At 44.1% G+C, this 17,035-nt stretch overlaps 1 protein-coding gene across 2 annotated transcripts in view; it reads right to left on the bottom strand.

The window, feature by feature from the left end:
* mpp3a (MAGUK p55 scaffold protein 3a) overlaps window positions 1–17,035 on the bottom strand; it is a 30,722-nt gene that overhangs the window by 2,694 nt on the left and 10,993 nt on the right. The window contains exons 2-16 of one of the 2 annotated variants that reach the window (XM_030058442.1): window positions 11,688–11,745; window positions 11,407–11,525; window positions 10,663–10,740; window positions 10,158–10,238; window positions 8,919–9,056; window positions 8,613–8,694; window positions 7,673–7,758; window positions 6,952–7,026; window positions 6,584–6,780; window positions 5,705–5,769; window positions 4,653–4,673; window positions 3,486–3,527; window positions 1,089–1,244; window positions 806–886; window positions 615–708 (exon numbers count right to left, since the gene is read on the bottom strand). In XM_030058442.1, the coding sequence (XP_029914302.1) occupies window positions 615–708; window positions 806–886; window positions 1,089–1,244; window positions 3,486–3,527; window positions 4,653–4,673; window positions 5,705–5,769; window positions 6,584–6,780; window positions 6,952–7,026; window positions 7,673–7,758; window positions 8,613–8,694; window positions 8,919–9,056; window positions 10,158–10,238; window positions 10,663–10,740; window positions 11,407–11,525; window positions 11,688–11,724 (1,352 nt within the window). In that variant the 5' untranslated portion in view covers window positions 11,725–11,745. The remainder of the gene's footprint in view (window positions 1–614; window positions 709–805; window positions 887–1,088; window positions 1,245–3,485; window positions 3,528–4,652; window positions 4,674–5,704; window positions 5,770–6,583; window positions 6,781–6,951; window positions 7,027–7,672; window positions 7,759–8,612; window positions 8,695–8,918; window positions 9,057–10,157; window positions 10,239–10,662; window positions 10,741–11,406; window positions 11,526–11,687; window positions 11,746–17,035) is intronic. The other variant, XM_030058443.1, reaches the window with a different exon arrangement.

Here is a 17,035-nt window from a genome sequence, read left to right as displayed (position 1 = left end):
GGAGCAGAGCAGAACCCATACGTATGTTTCTTAAAAAGCAACTAATATCCACAGAGCACAACAGGTGCTGGTGACATCACCTTCATTTTTTCACTTTTTCATTCATGGCCAATAGGGATAAGAATGATTAAAAACACTATTTGTGCAATGTCTGGATATAAAGTCAAAAAATATACCAGTTTCCAGCAACGTATTATACCAGCTAGAAATGGAAAATAGAGGCCTTTTAAAAAAATGAGGGTACAAACGAATGAAGTCTGCACCCTGCTAAGCTCGCAATAAATAATTTAATTTGGTTTTTGAGGCAAAAGAGAATGCTATTATTATTTTATTACGAGCTTTACAGTGTGCAGACCTCACTCCTTTGAACCCCGCACTGAAAAAAATTGTTTTGCACCTGAATAATTTGCCTGGGTGTGTGCTCACGTGGTGCCTCTTGTGAAGTTTGTAGCAAATTGACACAGGGGTCCTTCTCCTGTTCAGCACAGTGCTCATGGCTGAAGTTTGTTTTTCTTGGATGCATCTAAAGACTCCTATTTGTCTTCTCTCTTTAAGAGCACCAGTGTTTTCTCCTGATAATTTAGTCTCAGCTTTGGAAAGGTATGGAAACCCACTTGTTGTTCAGCGCATCGGCGTCAAATTGCTGTTTGGTGACAAAGTGGTACTCCACGCCCTCCTTCTCATGAGGTTTCTTAGGCCTGGTGGTATCTGCGGGACGGCAACAGGGTTTTATGCGCTCACATGGTGTGCGGCAGTGTAACTCCATTATGCGTGGAGTGTCTAAATGGTGCTTAGAGTGACTTACGTGGGACAGCCACTGCATAGCGATGTGGGTTCTCTGCTATCACCTTCTGTTTCAGCTCATTGATCCGGGCTCCGAGGGAACCTTTGGAGTGTGAGAGAGAAAAACATACAGGAAAGAGATAAAGCACAGCAAATATTGAAAAAGCAGTCGGTAATAGCTAACACCCTCAAGTGCCTCTTGTGGGAAATGCCATTCACCAGTGTGTTGCAGTGCAGACTCAGCCCCACTAGGGGTCAGTATCATCAAAAGAGAATAGTTGTGCCATTCAAAGCCTCAGTCTCACCAATCAGGACCACCAAGCGAGGCCTCTCATTGGGCCGCTGCTGGTAGCGGGTCACCTCCTCATAGGTCAGGAAATCCGGGTCACCTGGATCAGAGCCCTCACCGGAGGATCCTTGCCTGTCTTTACGACTCAGCCGGAAGCTCCTTCGCAGGCCAGCTAACAGCACAGCCGAGAATGGGAGGGAAAAGGGCCATAAAACAAAGGGTCAAAGGTTAGATGATATGGGCTATACAACTGTTTTCACAAGATTACATAACACATGAGTACACTGCTTCACTCATGCCGTGGTGTAGATATCTCTTTTTGCAGATAAAAAGTTAAGCTATTACAGTGTTGCATTACAAGGACTATGGGCAAATGTTTCATTATCATGCAAAAACAAAATGTCATTACAGAGCATTATATAATTTTCTTTTTCAACTCGTTTTTTTTTTTTATCAGTTGAAGACCAGCCCAATGATAATCATGCATTAAATGTCTGTGAACAGAGTGACCGTGCATATTCAGGGGTACCTCACACTTATCTCAAGAGTAAATGGACTACCTGATATTGTGAGATATTAGCTGGACTTAAAGTCAGTTAAAGGTCATGTGTCAAACAAAGCTTGAGCACATGCAGCTGATATCCGACAAGGTTTTGGCAGAACCATTCAGTAAACATAGGTGATACACTCCAGGCCTGAGGGTGAATCAGACCCAGCTCTGCTTTCAGCAAAAACATATTTTAAAAATTGGCTTCATTTAAAAAAAAAAAAAAATTAATGAAGGCTGTCTTTGTTCTTCAAAATAGATTCCAACCAAGGTAGATAAGACATGCTGCCTTTGAAAGAGGCTACAGGGCTGAGGCAGGACAGACAGGACAGCGTGGCCTTGGGAAACACCATGTTAATGGAGCAGGCTACCTGCAAGTCAGGGTCTCCCATGGCCACCACTGTCCGCTCTCCCTGTCAGTGGTGTGTACCTGAGGGAATGAGCCGGGAACTGTACCTGAATAAAATTCCCAGGAAAACACCTGGCCACAGGAGGGCGCCACTGCTTTACACTTAGGAGAGACTATAACTGGCGTTAGAGCATCACACAACCCAGCCTCACACCTCCACACAGGGTGAACGAGCAGCAAAACGTGCCTGGTTGAGTGTGCAATGCGTCCAACGCAGCAGGGCCCTCATGGGGGGTGGGGAAGGGGAAACGGGGTGCACCGGCCACAGCAGCAGGGGCAGTCAGATGCAGGAAAGGGGGACAGGTGTGGGGAGGGGTAGGAGGATCCAAACACTGCTTGGTGGGGAGGGAAGGCGGGAGGGGGGGACGGTGGTTGCGTGGTGAGGGTTTGAGGGTTTTACAGCTCTATGCAGGGAGTGCAACGTACAGGAAACACGACCGAAGCCGCAGTGCTAATACCAAGATACACATACGCTCCAAATCCACAGCACAGATACAGTTTTATTAGGCGTTTTCGAGAGGGTGCGAGAGGTTGCCATTCAGCTTTCAGCTGTGTTTAGATCACTCCTCGTGCTCATCGTCATTCCAGCGGTTTGTAGGATGTGGGGAAGAGGAGCGAATCAGGGTCACGTTGGGGTGAAGAAGGCTGAGGGAGGGAAGGTCAGTGGAAGGTTAGGGAGGGGGGGGTTGAGGATAAGGGGTGAGTCTAGTGTATGGCTTCCACTGCAATTTAGATTCAGGACATCAGCCTGTAATTGCAAAGAAATATGACTCACTGCTAATTTCTAGTATATGTGCTACCGGAGTAACACTGACTGCTAATTTCTGCGTAATGATAGGGACATTTTATATCGTGATAAATGTTGGTGTTTGCATCTTACACAATTATCACAGGTTGTGTGGCTGCGCTGTAAGAAATAACCATACAAAGTGGATCTAAATGTGATTTGCTAGATGTTTTGCTGGTTTCTATATTGCACTATCTGGCACTCACATTCATCCTTGAATGATGTGTGAATGCAAATTATGCAGTTTAGTCTGATGAGGCGGATCTGTTACTGGCGCCAGCAGAAAGTGAGAGATCATGCATTCTACACGTCTCTTATTCTCCTTTTTTATCTGGTATGAACAGCATGGTGGGCAGTGTGCAATCAATCTGAGACTTCTCCACATCTGCGCGCGCGTCTTTACTTTTCCTTGACTAATCACTAATTCTGGTCCGTCCTTTCTGACTAACCACCTCTCCGGTGCGGACTTCGACCCCATCTCTCGACCCGTCGACACCTTTGCCCTTCCTCTTACCCCTCATCCCCGGCCCCAGCCAGGTCAACCCTTAAGGCAGCCATTTTTTTTTTTATCCCCAGCCCAAAGCGACCAGTGAACCAGCGCACAGCCAGGCTGCAGCAGGCAAAGAGCAGAAAGGGAGAAGGAGGTGGAGAAAGATATGCACGCTCTCACCTATGTACTGTCCATTGAAATAGCCCTCACAGTCACAGTCCTCTGTAGGGAGGCAAGCAGGGAAAAGAGGGGTGAGCACAGGGTAAGAGACCTGGAAGAGTTAAGGAACAGGGGTTGGGAGTCAAGAATCACAGAGGAGAGGGCCGTGGGCGCTGGAGGGGCCAGGCAGGGCGGACAGGCAGCAGGCAGGCAGACAGCGGGCAGAGGGGGGACGGGCAGCCAGGAGTTAATGGAGGAACACAGCTGGAGGCCACAGCCACTGGTGAAGTCATGATGAAGTGATCTGACACCACAGATACAGAGCTTTCTACTTCAAAGAGAAGAGAGGAGAGGAGAGGAGAGGAGAAGAGAGGAAGAGGAGAGCAGAGGAAGAGGAGAGGAGAGAGAGGAGCTCTCCTGGATCTGGATGGAGCAGGCTGTGAGTCAGGTCTCTCTGACCCACAAAAACATGTAAACAAGGCTGGACTCCCCAGAGATGCACAGAGGCCAGCTGATCTGCCTCAAATACACAAACCTACAAATCTGCAGTTCCACAAACAAAAGGACAGCGTCTTTTTTTTTTTTTTTTTTTCACCTGTCTGTCTCAGAAGTCTCTCTAGTCTGTATCATATGACAATGCATGCGTGACAGAGAAGGAAAAAATAATCTTATGGGGTAAAGATAGTACAGAAGAAAGGAATTTTGAAAGAGAGCGAGTGCAATTGCAGAGAGAGAGCAAAATGAAGGAGGAAAACAGAACAAAAGATAATGGGAACTAAGGATGACGCAAAAAAAAAAAAAAAAAAAAAAAAAAAAAAAGGGACGAGCTACTGCTATCTTTAACAACCTCTGCTTGGATGGACTGGAGTCTCCAGGGGATACTGCTCTGCCTGTGTATCGGCTGGCACAACACACACACACACACACACACACACACACACACACACACACACACACAAACCAGCTATGCAAAGAATCTTTATTCTAGTCTGGTTTGCTAACAACAGAGGAGAGGAATTAAGCTCCAAGCAGTAGAAATCCCAAAAGCATACCCCAGTAGCACACAAGTAAGCTTTATATACACACACACACATGCACACACCCAGAGTCTACTACATTTTCCCATTGTGTGTGTGTGTATGTGTATATTGAGGATAAATCATGTCCATGACCCACATATTTACCCACCTTTATCACATCCTTGGTCATCTGATATTTGGCATGCAGCAGGGAAAAAGAGGTAGAGGAGAGTGTAAAACATGTTATTTAAGGAAAAGGTAAAAAGGTATTAAGATCAGTTAAGAAATATAGTAGTGCATAATCCCACCTAATCTTTATGTAGCCTGACATAATGAGAACGAAAACTGGAAATTTAGAGGGAGAGAGTGCAGTCACTGACGGGACGTGGGGGTCCTACAATTAAAAAGCCCCCCTGGCAGGTTGATCAAAGAGACAGAGCAGGGAGGGAGGCAGAGACAGAGGAGCCCCCCCTGCAGGCATGCCATTGTACGGCAATGCAGGGCTAGCAGCCATATTGCTAAGCCCTTGTCGCCCCGTGGCTCAGACCTAATCGGATCGCAACCCAGCTTAAGCGCCACGCAGAGCCGTCACTCATATCACCCGCTCACCTGGCCACTTCCACGCACTCACGCACACACACACACCTCGTGTCTGTGGCATCACTGTGCGTGGCGTGGAAGCGAGCGGCGCGGTGCGTCGTTAAGTCTTTGTTCTGTCAATGGGTGCTGGCTTGGGTGCTGCGGGGGCTTCACTTAAGCTGAATTCACAGCCCATTCGCTGGCCAGATGGACCAAACATGAAAGAGATTAATTCATATCTGTGATCCCTCCCTCCCTCTTTGTGCCCCTCCATCTCTCCCCCTCTCCCTCTCTCTCTCTTTCTCTCTCTTTCTCTCATCCCTTTTAAATTCATGTCTGCCTGGCAGCACAGAATGGACAATGAACACTAATGCCTCTGAGAATGCCAATTACCAGCAAAAAATAAAAGGTCAATAAATGTCAAAGGAATCACAGCTACATCCATCCAGTGGGGGGGGGGAAATACTCTTATACACAAAGATAGTGAGTGTGTCTTATTGTAGTGAAAGGGGAGCTCCGCGTCAAAATGAGACAGAGAATGAGCGTTTGTTAAAAAGCAGCTGCCGATAGTGAACCAGTATTACACCAGGCTGGAAATGAAGTGGGGTCCTTGGAGTTTAAAGCACAGAGAGAGAAACTTACAGACAGGCTTTTTAGGGGATTTTGGGTTCGGGAGTGTGCCCATTTTTATCCTGTAGGCCAGCCGTCTGGAGGAATGTACAGCAGAGGAGCAAGAGAGCCAAAAAGGATAGAGGCAGAGATAAGAGAATCATCAGGTTAGTGATATGTAGTGAAAGAGCCGGAGGGAGGGGGGGGATAAAAGATTTAAACATGAAAGACAGAAAGGACGCACCATGCTGTGACCCAAGGCTGCAATGCGATATTGTTTCACCTCAGATCTTACTTTGGTTCAGACATGCTGATGCATTCAAATTCGTTGGTTCATCTATCCCGGCCTCATACATTTTTTTTTTTTACCAAAAGTTTGTCTGCAGCTTGATCTTTTCAGCTGAACCGAGTTATTTTTAATGCAGGTACATATTTATACCTACAAAGGCTGGACACAGAGCGCAATTTAATGGAGTTTTGTCATTCCTACAACCCGCGTCTTTCTCTGTATTTCAGACGTAGTTTTTAATCCAACAGAGAGACGACAGCATTTGACATAAATCTCCCAGCCTGCTGAGATCATCTTACTGAGGGATTATGACACTTACAGAATCAGCATGCGCCTGTTCAAGGTTGTGTTTACTTTTATTTTTGCACACAGCTCTGATACTCCATCTAATCATAGCTGACCCATCAAACTGGAACACACGAATAAGGACTTAACAGATTACAAAATGCCAAGTGCTGGATAAAATAAATATGAGCACAGTGGAGATGAACGGTTCAGTCCTGGATCTACTTTGTTTGCACAGCACCGGCAATTTTTACGTGAAATACCAAAGGTTGTTTGCTTTTATCTCGTTCAGGTGTGCTATAAGAGCCGCAAATGATCCATCCTCCTGCAGGTCTCACCTCTCCTGGAAGTGCTTGGAGGGGATGAGCCCGGCTCGCAGGTTGCTGTCTCCCACCCTCTTTGCCTGCCACCACGTGGGGTCGTCCTGGGTCACAACCTGCAGGATGTCCCCCCGTTTAAAGGGAAGTCCCGCCTCTTGGCAGGGAGTGGCCTTGTCCTCCAGGGGGATGTAGTCAAACAAGGCCCTCATATACACCTAGAATCATACATATATCCGGTTAAAGATACTCATATGGGTCGAAACTAAAATTCAGGAGATGCTATTTATCTCACATGACTGTAACTTGCTATTTAAGATATTTTGTTCCTGAGAACACTCAATAATCCCGACTGTGGTTGTGATCTGACCCTCATTCCTCCATCTCACCTTGCTCTCCTTTAGTCGATCTTCTTCTTTAATTGCAGGGATTATCTTGAGAGTGATGGAGCCCTGGGACTGGGACTAGATCACAAATAGACAGAGGAAGTAGGGGAGGGGAGTTTTGTGATTTAAGACTCAGGGTAAAGGCAAAAACCCAAAAGTTTCAATTCACTCTTTGCTTAAAAGTCTGCTAGGGCGGATTGTGAAGTCAGTACAAGACGTACATATTAACTATTAAACAAGATGAGAGATGGATATAATATTTAAGGACAGGGATAGTTCATGTCATATTCCCATAAGAAAACATAACATCACTGCACTAAGAAGTGTGAGAGGCATGAGTGGCAAAAAGGTAAAATTAATGTTTTTTTTTTTCTGTAAATTGTTTTTTGGTCATATTGGTTGCAGGTTGCCTGATCATGTTTACACACTACTTCATCAAAAAAGTATAATGGCAAGACAAATACTGTTGTGATTTATATGCTTTATGCTTACATCTAATAAATCGTTTTTGTAGAATAAACAATGTGATTCTGCTGTTTGATTTTTTCACATTTTAGAATTAAAAGGACAGTTTTACATTACTGCACAATATTACGGTATATTACTGTTGTTCACAAACTCCAATAAAAATCTTGAATTAAAATCATTTCAGCAATCATTTCAGCAAAGCAAATGCCGATACGCCTTTAAACGTACATATATACAGCAGTTTTGTCTTTCTTACCAGCAGCTGACTGATCTCATCTGGCCTCTTGTGGATTATGGAGATGCCGTTAACCTCCCTGAGTTCATCTCCTACATGGACCAAACCTGGCAGAAGGAACAAGGAGAGGAGAGATTGTATGAAGACATACATACATTGAGTGGGTGGAGAGATCAGAGGCAGCGGCTTCAAAGGGCTCAGTAGGTCTTTGTTATTTCTCGGTTGTATCTTGACATCAGCGCTGCTGTCAGAGGCAGACCGGGGCGGCCGCTACCCTCAGCTGCGTAAGTGCAGTCACAACAATGAAACCAAAGGCTGGTGAGTGCAGAAATCAATACACCTGTCCCTGAGGAGAGAGTGCATAATGTGCACACACACGCACACACGCCGCTTTGTGCAGTCATACACACATACATGCATTTATCCGACATGGATCGGTTAAGGCTAATTCTGAAATCTATCTGCTGGCTCACAGACAGTCTCTCCCTCCATGGCCATCTAGGGCTTATCCCATTTACCTCACTTCACACAGCAGCAAAACTCAGGAAGTCATGAATGATTAATGGCTACGGACACTGATTGATTTACTTTCCCAGCATGCACGTTTCAAAATCCAAACAACACATACACACTCCGCTCCCCGACTCCATGTGGCTGGTATTGCCATGGTAACACCCGTGAACAGATTTTTGCTAAACCTACGTGACGTGACAGAGCCCGGCTTGCAGAGTGCCTCAGGGTTTGAAGAGAAATTCACTACAATGCCTGTTTTTTTTTTTTCTCTTTTTGTTTGGCGGTTGCTGCTGTGATCCATCTCTCTCTGTCACAGTTGCTTGATCTCTTGGTCATTAGCAGATGAGTAAAATGTATACAGTTAGACCAGCAAAGCAGACTAATAGACACAAGGCCTTATTATGGGAAGCCTGGTGTGACAGACAGAGAAGAAGCAGGGTGATTTTACCACTTCGGTCAGCTGCACCTCCCCTCATGATGCGGGCCACAATCACCGCCCCGGTGGCTTCATCACGTCTGATGGTGGCGCCCTGCAGCATGGACAGATAGGAGGTTATAATCCTGAGCAGAGCAGGTCTCAGTCCCTTGACTTTATGTTCCCAATCCTTCCCCTGCAGGCTATTCCGATTTCCCTTCCTCATGCCATTTAAAACTTCTCCATCCTTTGTCTCCCTCTCTTCTTCCTCCATCTCCACTGACCTCTGCATCCTCTCGCCCTTCATATCAGCCTTTCCTTCTCCATGTCACGACTCACCAGAGGCTCCTTGTTCTTCACCAGCCTGACAATCTTCACCGACTCCTCCTCCAGCTCGTCCTCAAAGTCGTCCGGCAGCGGAGGCAGCACGGGGTCAAAGTTCTTCTGTGCTACAGTGTCATGCACCGAGAGAACAGCCTGACGGGACAGAAATCAGACATACTGAGATTACAGTGCTGACGCCGAGTCACTCAAAGAATAAACAGAGTAGCCTGATATCTGCCAGAATCTGTACATTGTACTGTGATTTCATGGTCTGATGTCAGAGCAAATGAACTGTGTGTATATCTCACAACAGTAGTCTGAGTTCAAGTCTTTAATGCCAGGAGCTGCTTATATAATATGACAAACACACACCACATCTCTAAATATGCTTTGTAAGATATTGAACTTTTTCATCCCCAAATGTTTTGCAGAGCTCTATAAATATGTCAGGTGATTTTGATTGCCACTTAGAATCACACTAGCACTAGCTACCAGTCACCTAGCAACAACTTAGTCACAACCTAGTAACCACTGATAATTGCTTAGCAACTACCTAGTAACACCTTAGCAACCACCAGTAATCACCCAGAAACCACATAGTAACACAATACTAACTTCTAAATATATACTAATACAACTACTCCTACTCATTTAGCAACCGCCGAGTAAAACCGCTAATCCCTAGCAACCACCTAGTTACATCATAGCAACCATTAATGCCAGTCAACCACCAGATAACAGCATAGTAACCACTATTACTTAGCAACCACTTAGTAATACCATAGTAACCACCACTACCTACCTAGCAACCACCTAGTAGCACCATTACAACAGCCAATACTCAACAAGCAACCACCTAGTAGTACAACACTGACCTCCAATACCTAGCAACCACCTAGTAACACCATAGTAACCATTAATACCTAGCAACCACCTAGTAGCACCATTACAACAGCCAATACTCAACAAGCAACCACCTAGTAGTACAATACTGACCTCCAATACCTAGTAACCACCTAGTAACACCATAGTAACCATTAATACCTAGCAACCACCTAGTATTGTAATCACACTTTGCAAAAACTTAGAAACACCCTAACTTCCTGTTGTCATCACCAAGTGCCACCTGCAGTATTCACCTGTACTGCGGCTCAGCAATCACCTGTATTTTCATCATGCACCGTTGTCATTCTAACTGTTGCTACCCCAGTACTATTTTTATATATATTTTTTAAATGAGGTGAGTGTGTTTACCTTGAGATGTGGTGATGTCAGCAGGTGTAGAAGCTCCTTCTCCTCTGTGCTCATTGGTCCACTCTGCAGTTCCTCTGCCACCTGCCAATCACAGCTGAATATTATACACTGAATGCTGACCTGCACTGAACCTGTGCATGAGTGTAACCGTAATGCATTGTGCCGTTAACTGTATAATAACTGCAGATAGATATACTAACACACACACACACATATACACACATACACACAGGAAAATAAGTAGTGAGCTGCTAAGGTCAGCATTTTTCCCCCTGCTAACTGGCGTGAGTGAGGGAGGCAGAAGCAGGATATGGAGTTTCATTAGATGAGCTTTGGGATGATTCAGCACTTTGAGAAAATTAAAATTCACTCTTGATACCAGCATTGCTTCTTGGTCTGTGCTAACTCACTGTGACTGACTGCTGTGCCCAACGGGTAATGTAATTTTGTGTGTGTGTGTGTGTGTGTGTGTGTGTGTGTGTGTGTGTGTGTAGGGTGAGCTCACGTCCTCAGCCAGAGAAGACGCACTGTGGAGGACAGGTGTCGGACTCTGTCTCTCATACTGTCTCAGCTTCTCATGGATCTGAAACACAAAAATCATCAGTTTATTCAAGGAGACAATATCGCCAAGTTTTTAAAATACTGGCTTAACGTACCTGTAAAGTAATGAGAATATAAACACTAAAATCATCCATATGTCCCTGGTAGATCATTTATTCTGGGGCTGCATGCTAACACTATAGTATACACTGTACTGAGTGATAGCAGGCATGAAATTAAGAGCATGAATAAGTGAGGCTAAAAATCTCTGAGCAGAGGATGAATATGCTGCTGCTCGCTGGAAATAGTTCCAAAAATAAACCTGGCTGCATCAGCTGTGTTGAGTTATTTATAGTCATATTTTTAAAAAATTATGACTCTACAGGCCCACATTAAGAAACTCTGACACAGTTTTATTACTAACCTTGTTACCTAACACTAGTGACTTGCTATCGCTGAATATAATGTAAGGAAAAGTGTTAAAGTGACACACCAAAACAAATGGTGACAAATGGATGATTCAGTGTGTGTGTTTTCATCACTTAACATGTAGGTTAAGACAGTGGACAATTGCATTTTTAGAATTTTAACATCCAGCATAGTAAAATAGACTTTTCCTCTATCAAAACTTAAAAGACAGTTCTGCAGCCATATCTTAAGTACTGCATTTACAGCACACCGGTGTCCAAAAAAACACCACAGGTCTCACTTTCATGAGGTATCCCAAGCTCCTCTCACTGAAGACATCCTTGAGGAACACCATGTCCTCTTTGTGATTGGCATCGGGACGCAACTGGGAGGTCAGCAGGGCCAACGTTTCGTGTAGCCCTGCCACGGGAGAGGATGGGAGATGAATGCAAACAGAGAGATCAAGCATGTTTACATGAACAGATGGAGCCCAGCAAGTTTCAAACAGTTTGTGTACACGTTGGGGAGCCACACTGTGTATTATGTGTAAATCCAAACATCTTGTGTATTAATTCATCTCACCCGCTCCTGCTGTGAGGACCGGCATGGCTTCTTTCATGGGTCAGTGAGGAGGGGAAGCCTGAGAAGGAGGGAGAGAGAAAATGAAAATCCTGGCGAACATTTCTCCACATTCTCATTAGGACACAGGCTGTTAGTTTTATTTTCTGTAATGGGGGTTTAAAGGATAGGTTTGTTCTTTTTCAACCCAGGCTGATGATACACATCATCATTACCAACGTGCAACAACACTGCGGTCACAGTGTCAGCTCGGTAAAAATTGATGCTTTCTTCTTTGGCACTCACCGTGGCAGAAAATACGGACTTTTCCCTCTTGTGGACATTAATTTTTCTCAACTTGACAGTGTAAACAAATTATTGTTGCAGGTTGGAAATTTACAAGACGGATGTTCCAAGGTCCCCTGAAGGCAGCACTAGCTGAGTTAGCAGCAGAAAGTTGTGGATGCATGCTTACAAAGCACTGTAATATCATAAGCGCTAAATAAAACTTGTTCGAAAGGCACCATTTGCAACCATTTTCTTGATGTATTCGAAGATGTATCTGACTGTCCTGTGAGTTTCCTGTTTTGAAAAGGGACATTTAAAATGTTTTGAGGTCAAAAATGGTGCCCTATGTTGACCTGTGTTAAGTTTCTCATCATTTAGGCTAGCTGTGAGTTTGTGCTGTGTACGGTAATAAATGATGGGAATCAACATTTTAGTGCTGCCGGGGCTGAAAAGTACCGAGTTTTTGTGTTTGTGTGTGCGGAACCAGTGTAAAAGCATCCACAGAGCAATGTACACTAATTATACCTACATATCATCTCTCCCTCAGGTACAGGCTATTAATCTCTCCTGCATTTTACATTTCCTTTTGAGCAGTTTCCTTATGTGTGTACATGTGTGTGTGTGTGTGTGTGCATGCATACATGTGTGCTTGCATTGTGCAATTGTCCTTGTAAGATAAACTCTCGGCGTTGGTGCAATTAATCACATTTACTTGTACTTTGCCCTCTCGGCTTTGTGTTTGTCTGTGAGAACGCAAGAGTGTTTAACTCCAACACCTCGGACTCAAAGCTTTACCTCACAGTATTTTATTTATCTGTCCACAGTATTTATTTATCGCAGTCATTTTCTCACAAACCAAGTGAAAGACATACACATGCACAGACACATAAAGTAACACAAAAAACACAGAAACTCCATATTGCACAACCGCTACAATTGCACAACTGAACAACTGAATAACACACAGACTGTTTAACTTCAATATCTCACTGCTAATAGCAAATTTGCACGTTCTATTTCTGGACAGACGTGGCCTTTAAAGCCTTTGAAACTTTAATATCAGATAGGGAGGAAAGAAGGCCATCTTCAAAAATGACTGTCAACACATGAATTACCCACTACACATTACTGCATGTGTGTGTTGTGAGGCAAATCTGTCCTCCCCACTCTGCCTCAGCCTCTGGTGTCAATAAACCCACATTAAAAACATCCACTTCCTCTCTCTGCTGTGGAGGAATGATGACTCAGGGTGCTGGGCGAGCGATAGAGGTGAAGAAATTTGTGTGTTTCCTCCACTGGGCTGAACTTCCTGTGTTGGCCTAATTGACAAAACTGCAGCAAACAGCGTATAGCATCAATATCTATATAGCCGTATATACAGACACACAGATTCCCATCAGTGCTCCAGCTTTTACGCCCCCACCTTCTCTTCCCAGCTCTCCTCCTGAGGTAACACAGGGATACAGCGGACAGCAGTAATGGACAGACTGCAGCGCTTTCCCAGCTCGTGCGGATCAATAACCCCGTCACTCCGCTCTATACCCCAATCCTTCCTCCCGCTGGGGAAGAACCTGTGGCGTTCACACCAGACACACAAGTCGATGATGCAGCTGAAGCTATGTTGCATCACGCTACATACAGAGGGCAGAACAGCAACGTACTGAAGCCCCGAAGGAAACTGCAGTGCAATATTTAAAGCTGTATTTAAAACATATTCGACATTACTGGTTTGTGTCCATCTGTGACTCTGTGGCCTCCTTCATGTTCGCATCTCGGGGCTCGTGCGCGGTATCTGCACACGCGCTCGTATTTAGAGGAGTGAGAATGCTTGCATGTATGATTGAGTAACAGGACTCACTCCAGACTGTGTTTTCAGTTGCATCACTGCACACTAACTACCAGGTGCCAAGTAAAGCTCCCATCCACATGGTAACTACAGTTGTCGCTTCCTGTTTGGAGCAGGACTTGATGCTGCTCTTGTTAAGAATTGCACTCAATGTGATTTTGACCAGATTATGCACTAAAATGAAGACAAACCCATTCAGCACCAATGTGTTCATGCCTAAATGTGGCCCTTTTTGTGTTTTTTTTTTGTTTGTTTGTTTGTTTTCTTTCTTAATTATGCAGTATCTGCCACTGTAGATCTACCTGTTCCTACTAGGAGGATGTTTACCCAGTACTACATTTCCCAGGTCTCCTAAAAACCAGGGAGGGGACCAGCACTTGATTATGTGATCAGCTCCAGCTGTTTGGAGCTGTCTTAGGGGAGAATAGTCGGTCTTCTTTTGGTTGTTCTGTTAGTTCATCTGCTGAAGGCCCTGGTGAACAGATGGGCTGAAACATCTTGTGTCTTAATTTGTAGCCCTAACATATAGAATAAAATACTTTTATTTTTCTGCTGTGTGTAACAGTGGTGCTTCTTCTTGTCTCCATTCAGCCCGTTGCCTGACACTGGCTTCTCAGTGTTAAGGATGCTTTGGGTTGCATGCTGTCTCCTGTGTGCAAAGCGTGCTGCTATTGCTGACAAAAACCAAAACCAAAGTCTAAAAATGACTCTGTGCCACATCTTCACACAATCATGCTCGCCCCATGGTGTCATCCTCTACATTACTGTATACTAAGATGTTTCTTTACATTTTTGTTACAGTAATTAACCTCAGATTCATTTTACTAGTTTTTAAAGAACTGGCGTCCATTGAAAAAAATATATTTTCAAGACAGGGAGTGAACAAAAACTGAGTACATTCTTTGAACCTGACTTTGACTGCAGTATAGTGCGGTATAACCTGTCAAAGACGGTCAGGTGGACACCCTCTCTGTACTGAAAAAGGCCTTTGGGTCGGCACAGCTGAGGACATTGTGTCAGCTCAACAAAACTGAAAGTGAAATCTACTCTTTATTTTGAATTGCCATTTTATTCTGTTTAAGATTGAGGCAGATTAGTTAAGTTGTAGCAGAAAAGGCCGATGCTCCCTGTGGATGATACAGATGAGTTGTTTGCACAAAACATATTAGTACGTTGAAAAGGCACGGGATAAAGCAAAGCAGGGCACTGTACAGAAGAGGGTTTTCCTTCCATTATTCAGTATTATTAATACCATTAACATTATTTTGTGTGAATGGCTGTGTGTCCTAGTTTTATTTAGAGTAATATTGGAAAGTAGGCCACAGGACTGGAAGCTGAAATGTCTTTATTGTACTGAGTCTCCTGTAATTATACTATATTGGTGGATTGTAGTCATGTAATATTCATGTTCATGTAATATTATCTGACTTTAATTTCATGATGTGCTGCTGCAAAGCTCAAACAGACACTCCTGTGCAGGTTCTTGTAGCTCAGAGCATCGACAACAACATGCAGAGCGGTGAGTAAAGTATCAGGATGGAAGGAGGACAGAGGGAAAGAGACATAAAGGCAGTGACGCCGTCCGAATCCTCAGCTCAACCTCAGTTTGTTTTCATCCATTCTGCACTGTTGTTCATGTCACATTGGGATAACTCACATCATGAGGCAAAAACGCCAAAAACCAAACAATGACAAAGCAAAGCGGGTCACACGGGGCGAGGTGAGCCCTGTTCACTTGTAAGATCACATCAGTTCTGACGGACAGGCCCCTGAAACGTTCTTTGTCTTCTTCACATACTTGGCTGCACAAAGGTTTATTTCCCCCCACTGTTAAAATATGATAACATCTCGTTAGAGAGACTGTGGTAAATAAAGGGGCCGTCACTGCAGGCGTAACGTCTCTTCACAGGAGCTACGGTCTGATCTGTTTTCTGCTGCACGACCAAAGTGTTTCTCTAACCTGTCCAACCCTGTGCTTTGATGGCACGTAATCAGAATAAGATTAACTTGAGCAGAGACAGCAATGAGCTCATGAATTATGAACAGAGAGAATATTACAGAGTGAGGGAGAGCGATGGAGAGGAGCGACAGGAGCAGGGGGGAGGGAGGCACAATCTTTTTTTATTTTTTTTATTTTTATTTTTGTTCTGTCAGGAAAAACAGTTGGAGCAGCACACAAGAGACAGACTTTGTATCGTCGAGTGTGACAGCCGGGAATTTCTCCCTCACACAACTATAGATATATATAACTCAGAGAGGGGGAAGCAACATAATTCTTCTTTGGGAATGATGATGCTGCTGTCTCACAGTCTTCGTTGTAGCTTGATATAGGATGTTTCAGTAAATTTCACTTTCACCAGTGAATTTTATGCTGTTAACAACCATCTTCAGCAGCGAAAGCCTTCAAAGTTTTCCTCCCGTCGCCTTCCACCCGTCTCTTTTAAGATAAAACTGGTGGATGGGGGGGAGTAATTGGGTGGATGAAAATTTAATGCTTCCCCCTGCGATGTGCGAAGAATAGTTAGAATGAAGATGTGAACGGCTGGGCTTCGCCACAATAGCAGCACAGGGACACAGGGTTTTTGGATATTCTATTTTTCCATTAAACATAATTTGACATATATGTTGTGTAGTTTGTATCTCATTTTCAGTTTAGCTGTAGTTTTTGTTTTTTTTTTAAGTTAAGCTTTATTTAATTTCAGTGCTACACATAGTATTTTTAGTGGGGGTGGTATATCTATAAATCATGAATTATTTTCTGTAGGTATGTACATTTTTCAATTCCCGCTCAGCGAAAAACAGCCCAAAATTCTGAATTTATGACAGTATTTTGCACCACCCAGTTTTCATCTTAGATTTTGTTTCATTCTTAATTTTATCATCATACAGGGATATGAAATGCAGAATGAACAAGTAGAAAAATTCACTGTCACTGCTCTCACAGTGTAATACGATGGAAGCAGGCATCACAAATGGATACACACTCTGTGGATAGACTTCCTCTACGGCTATGTTGTCTGTGGTGAAGACATCATCATTTGCGCACACACAGATGCATTACTTTACAACAAAAAGTGCATGCTTCCACACAAACACACACACACACACACGCACACGCACACACACACACACACACACACACACACACAGACACTCGACCACAGATATTGATGCACACCCAGAGGACAATGATAGTCATCAGTGACAGAGTTCACTGTAAAACTGTGTGTGTGTGTGT

This window comes from Myripristis murdjan, chromosome 8 (genome assembly GCF_902150065.1).
Source record: "Myripristis murdjan chromosome 8, fMyrMur1.1, whole genome shotgun sequence".
Classification (NCBI taxonomy): Eukaryota; Metazoa; Chordata; class Actinopteri; order Holocentriformes; family Holocentridae; genus Myripristis; species Myripristis murdjan.
Note: the sequence above shows the minus strand (reverse complement) of the source record. Positions and strands in the feature narration are given on the sequence as shown.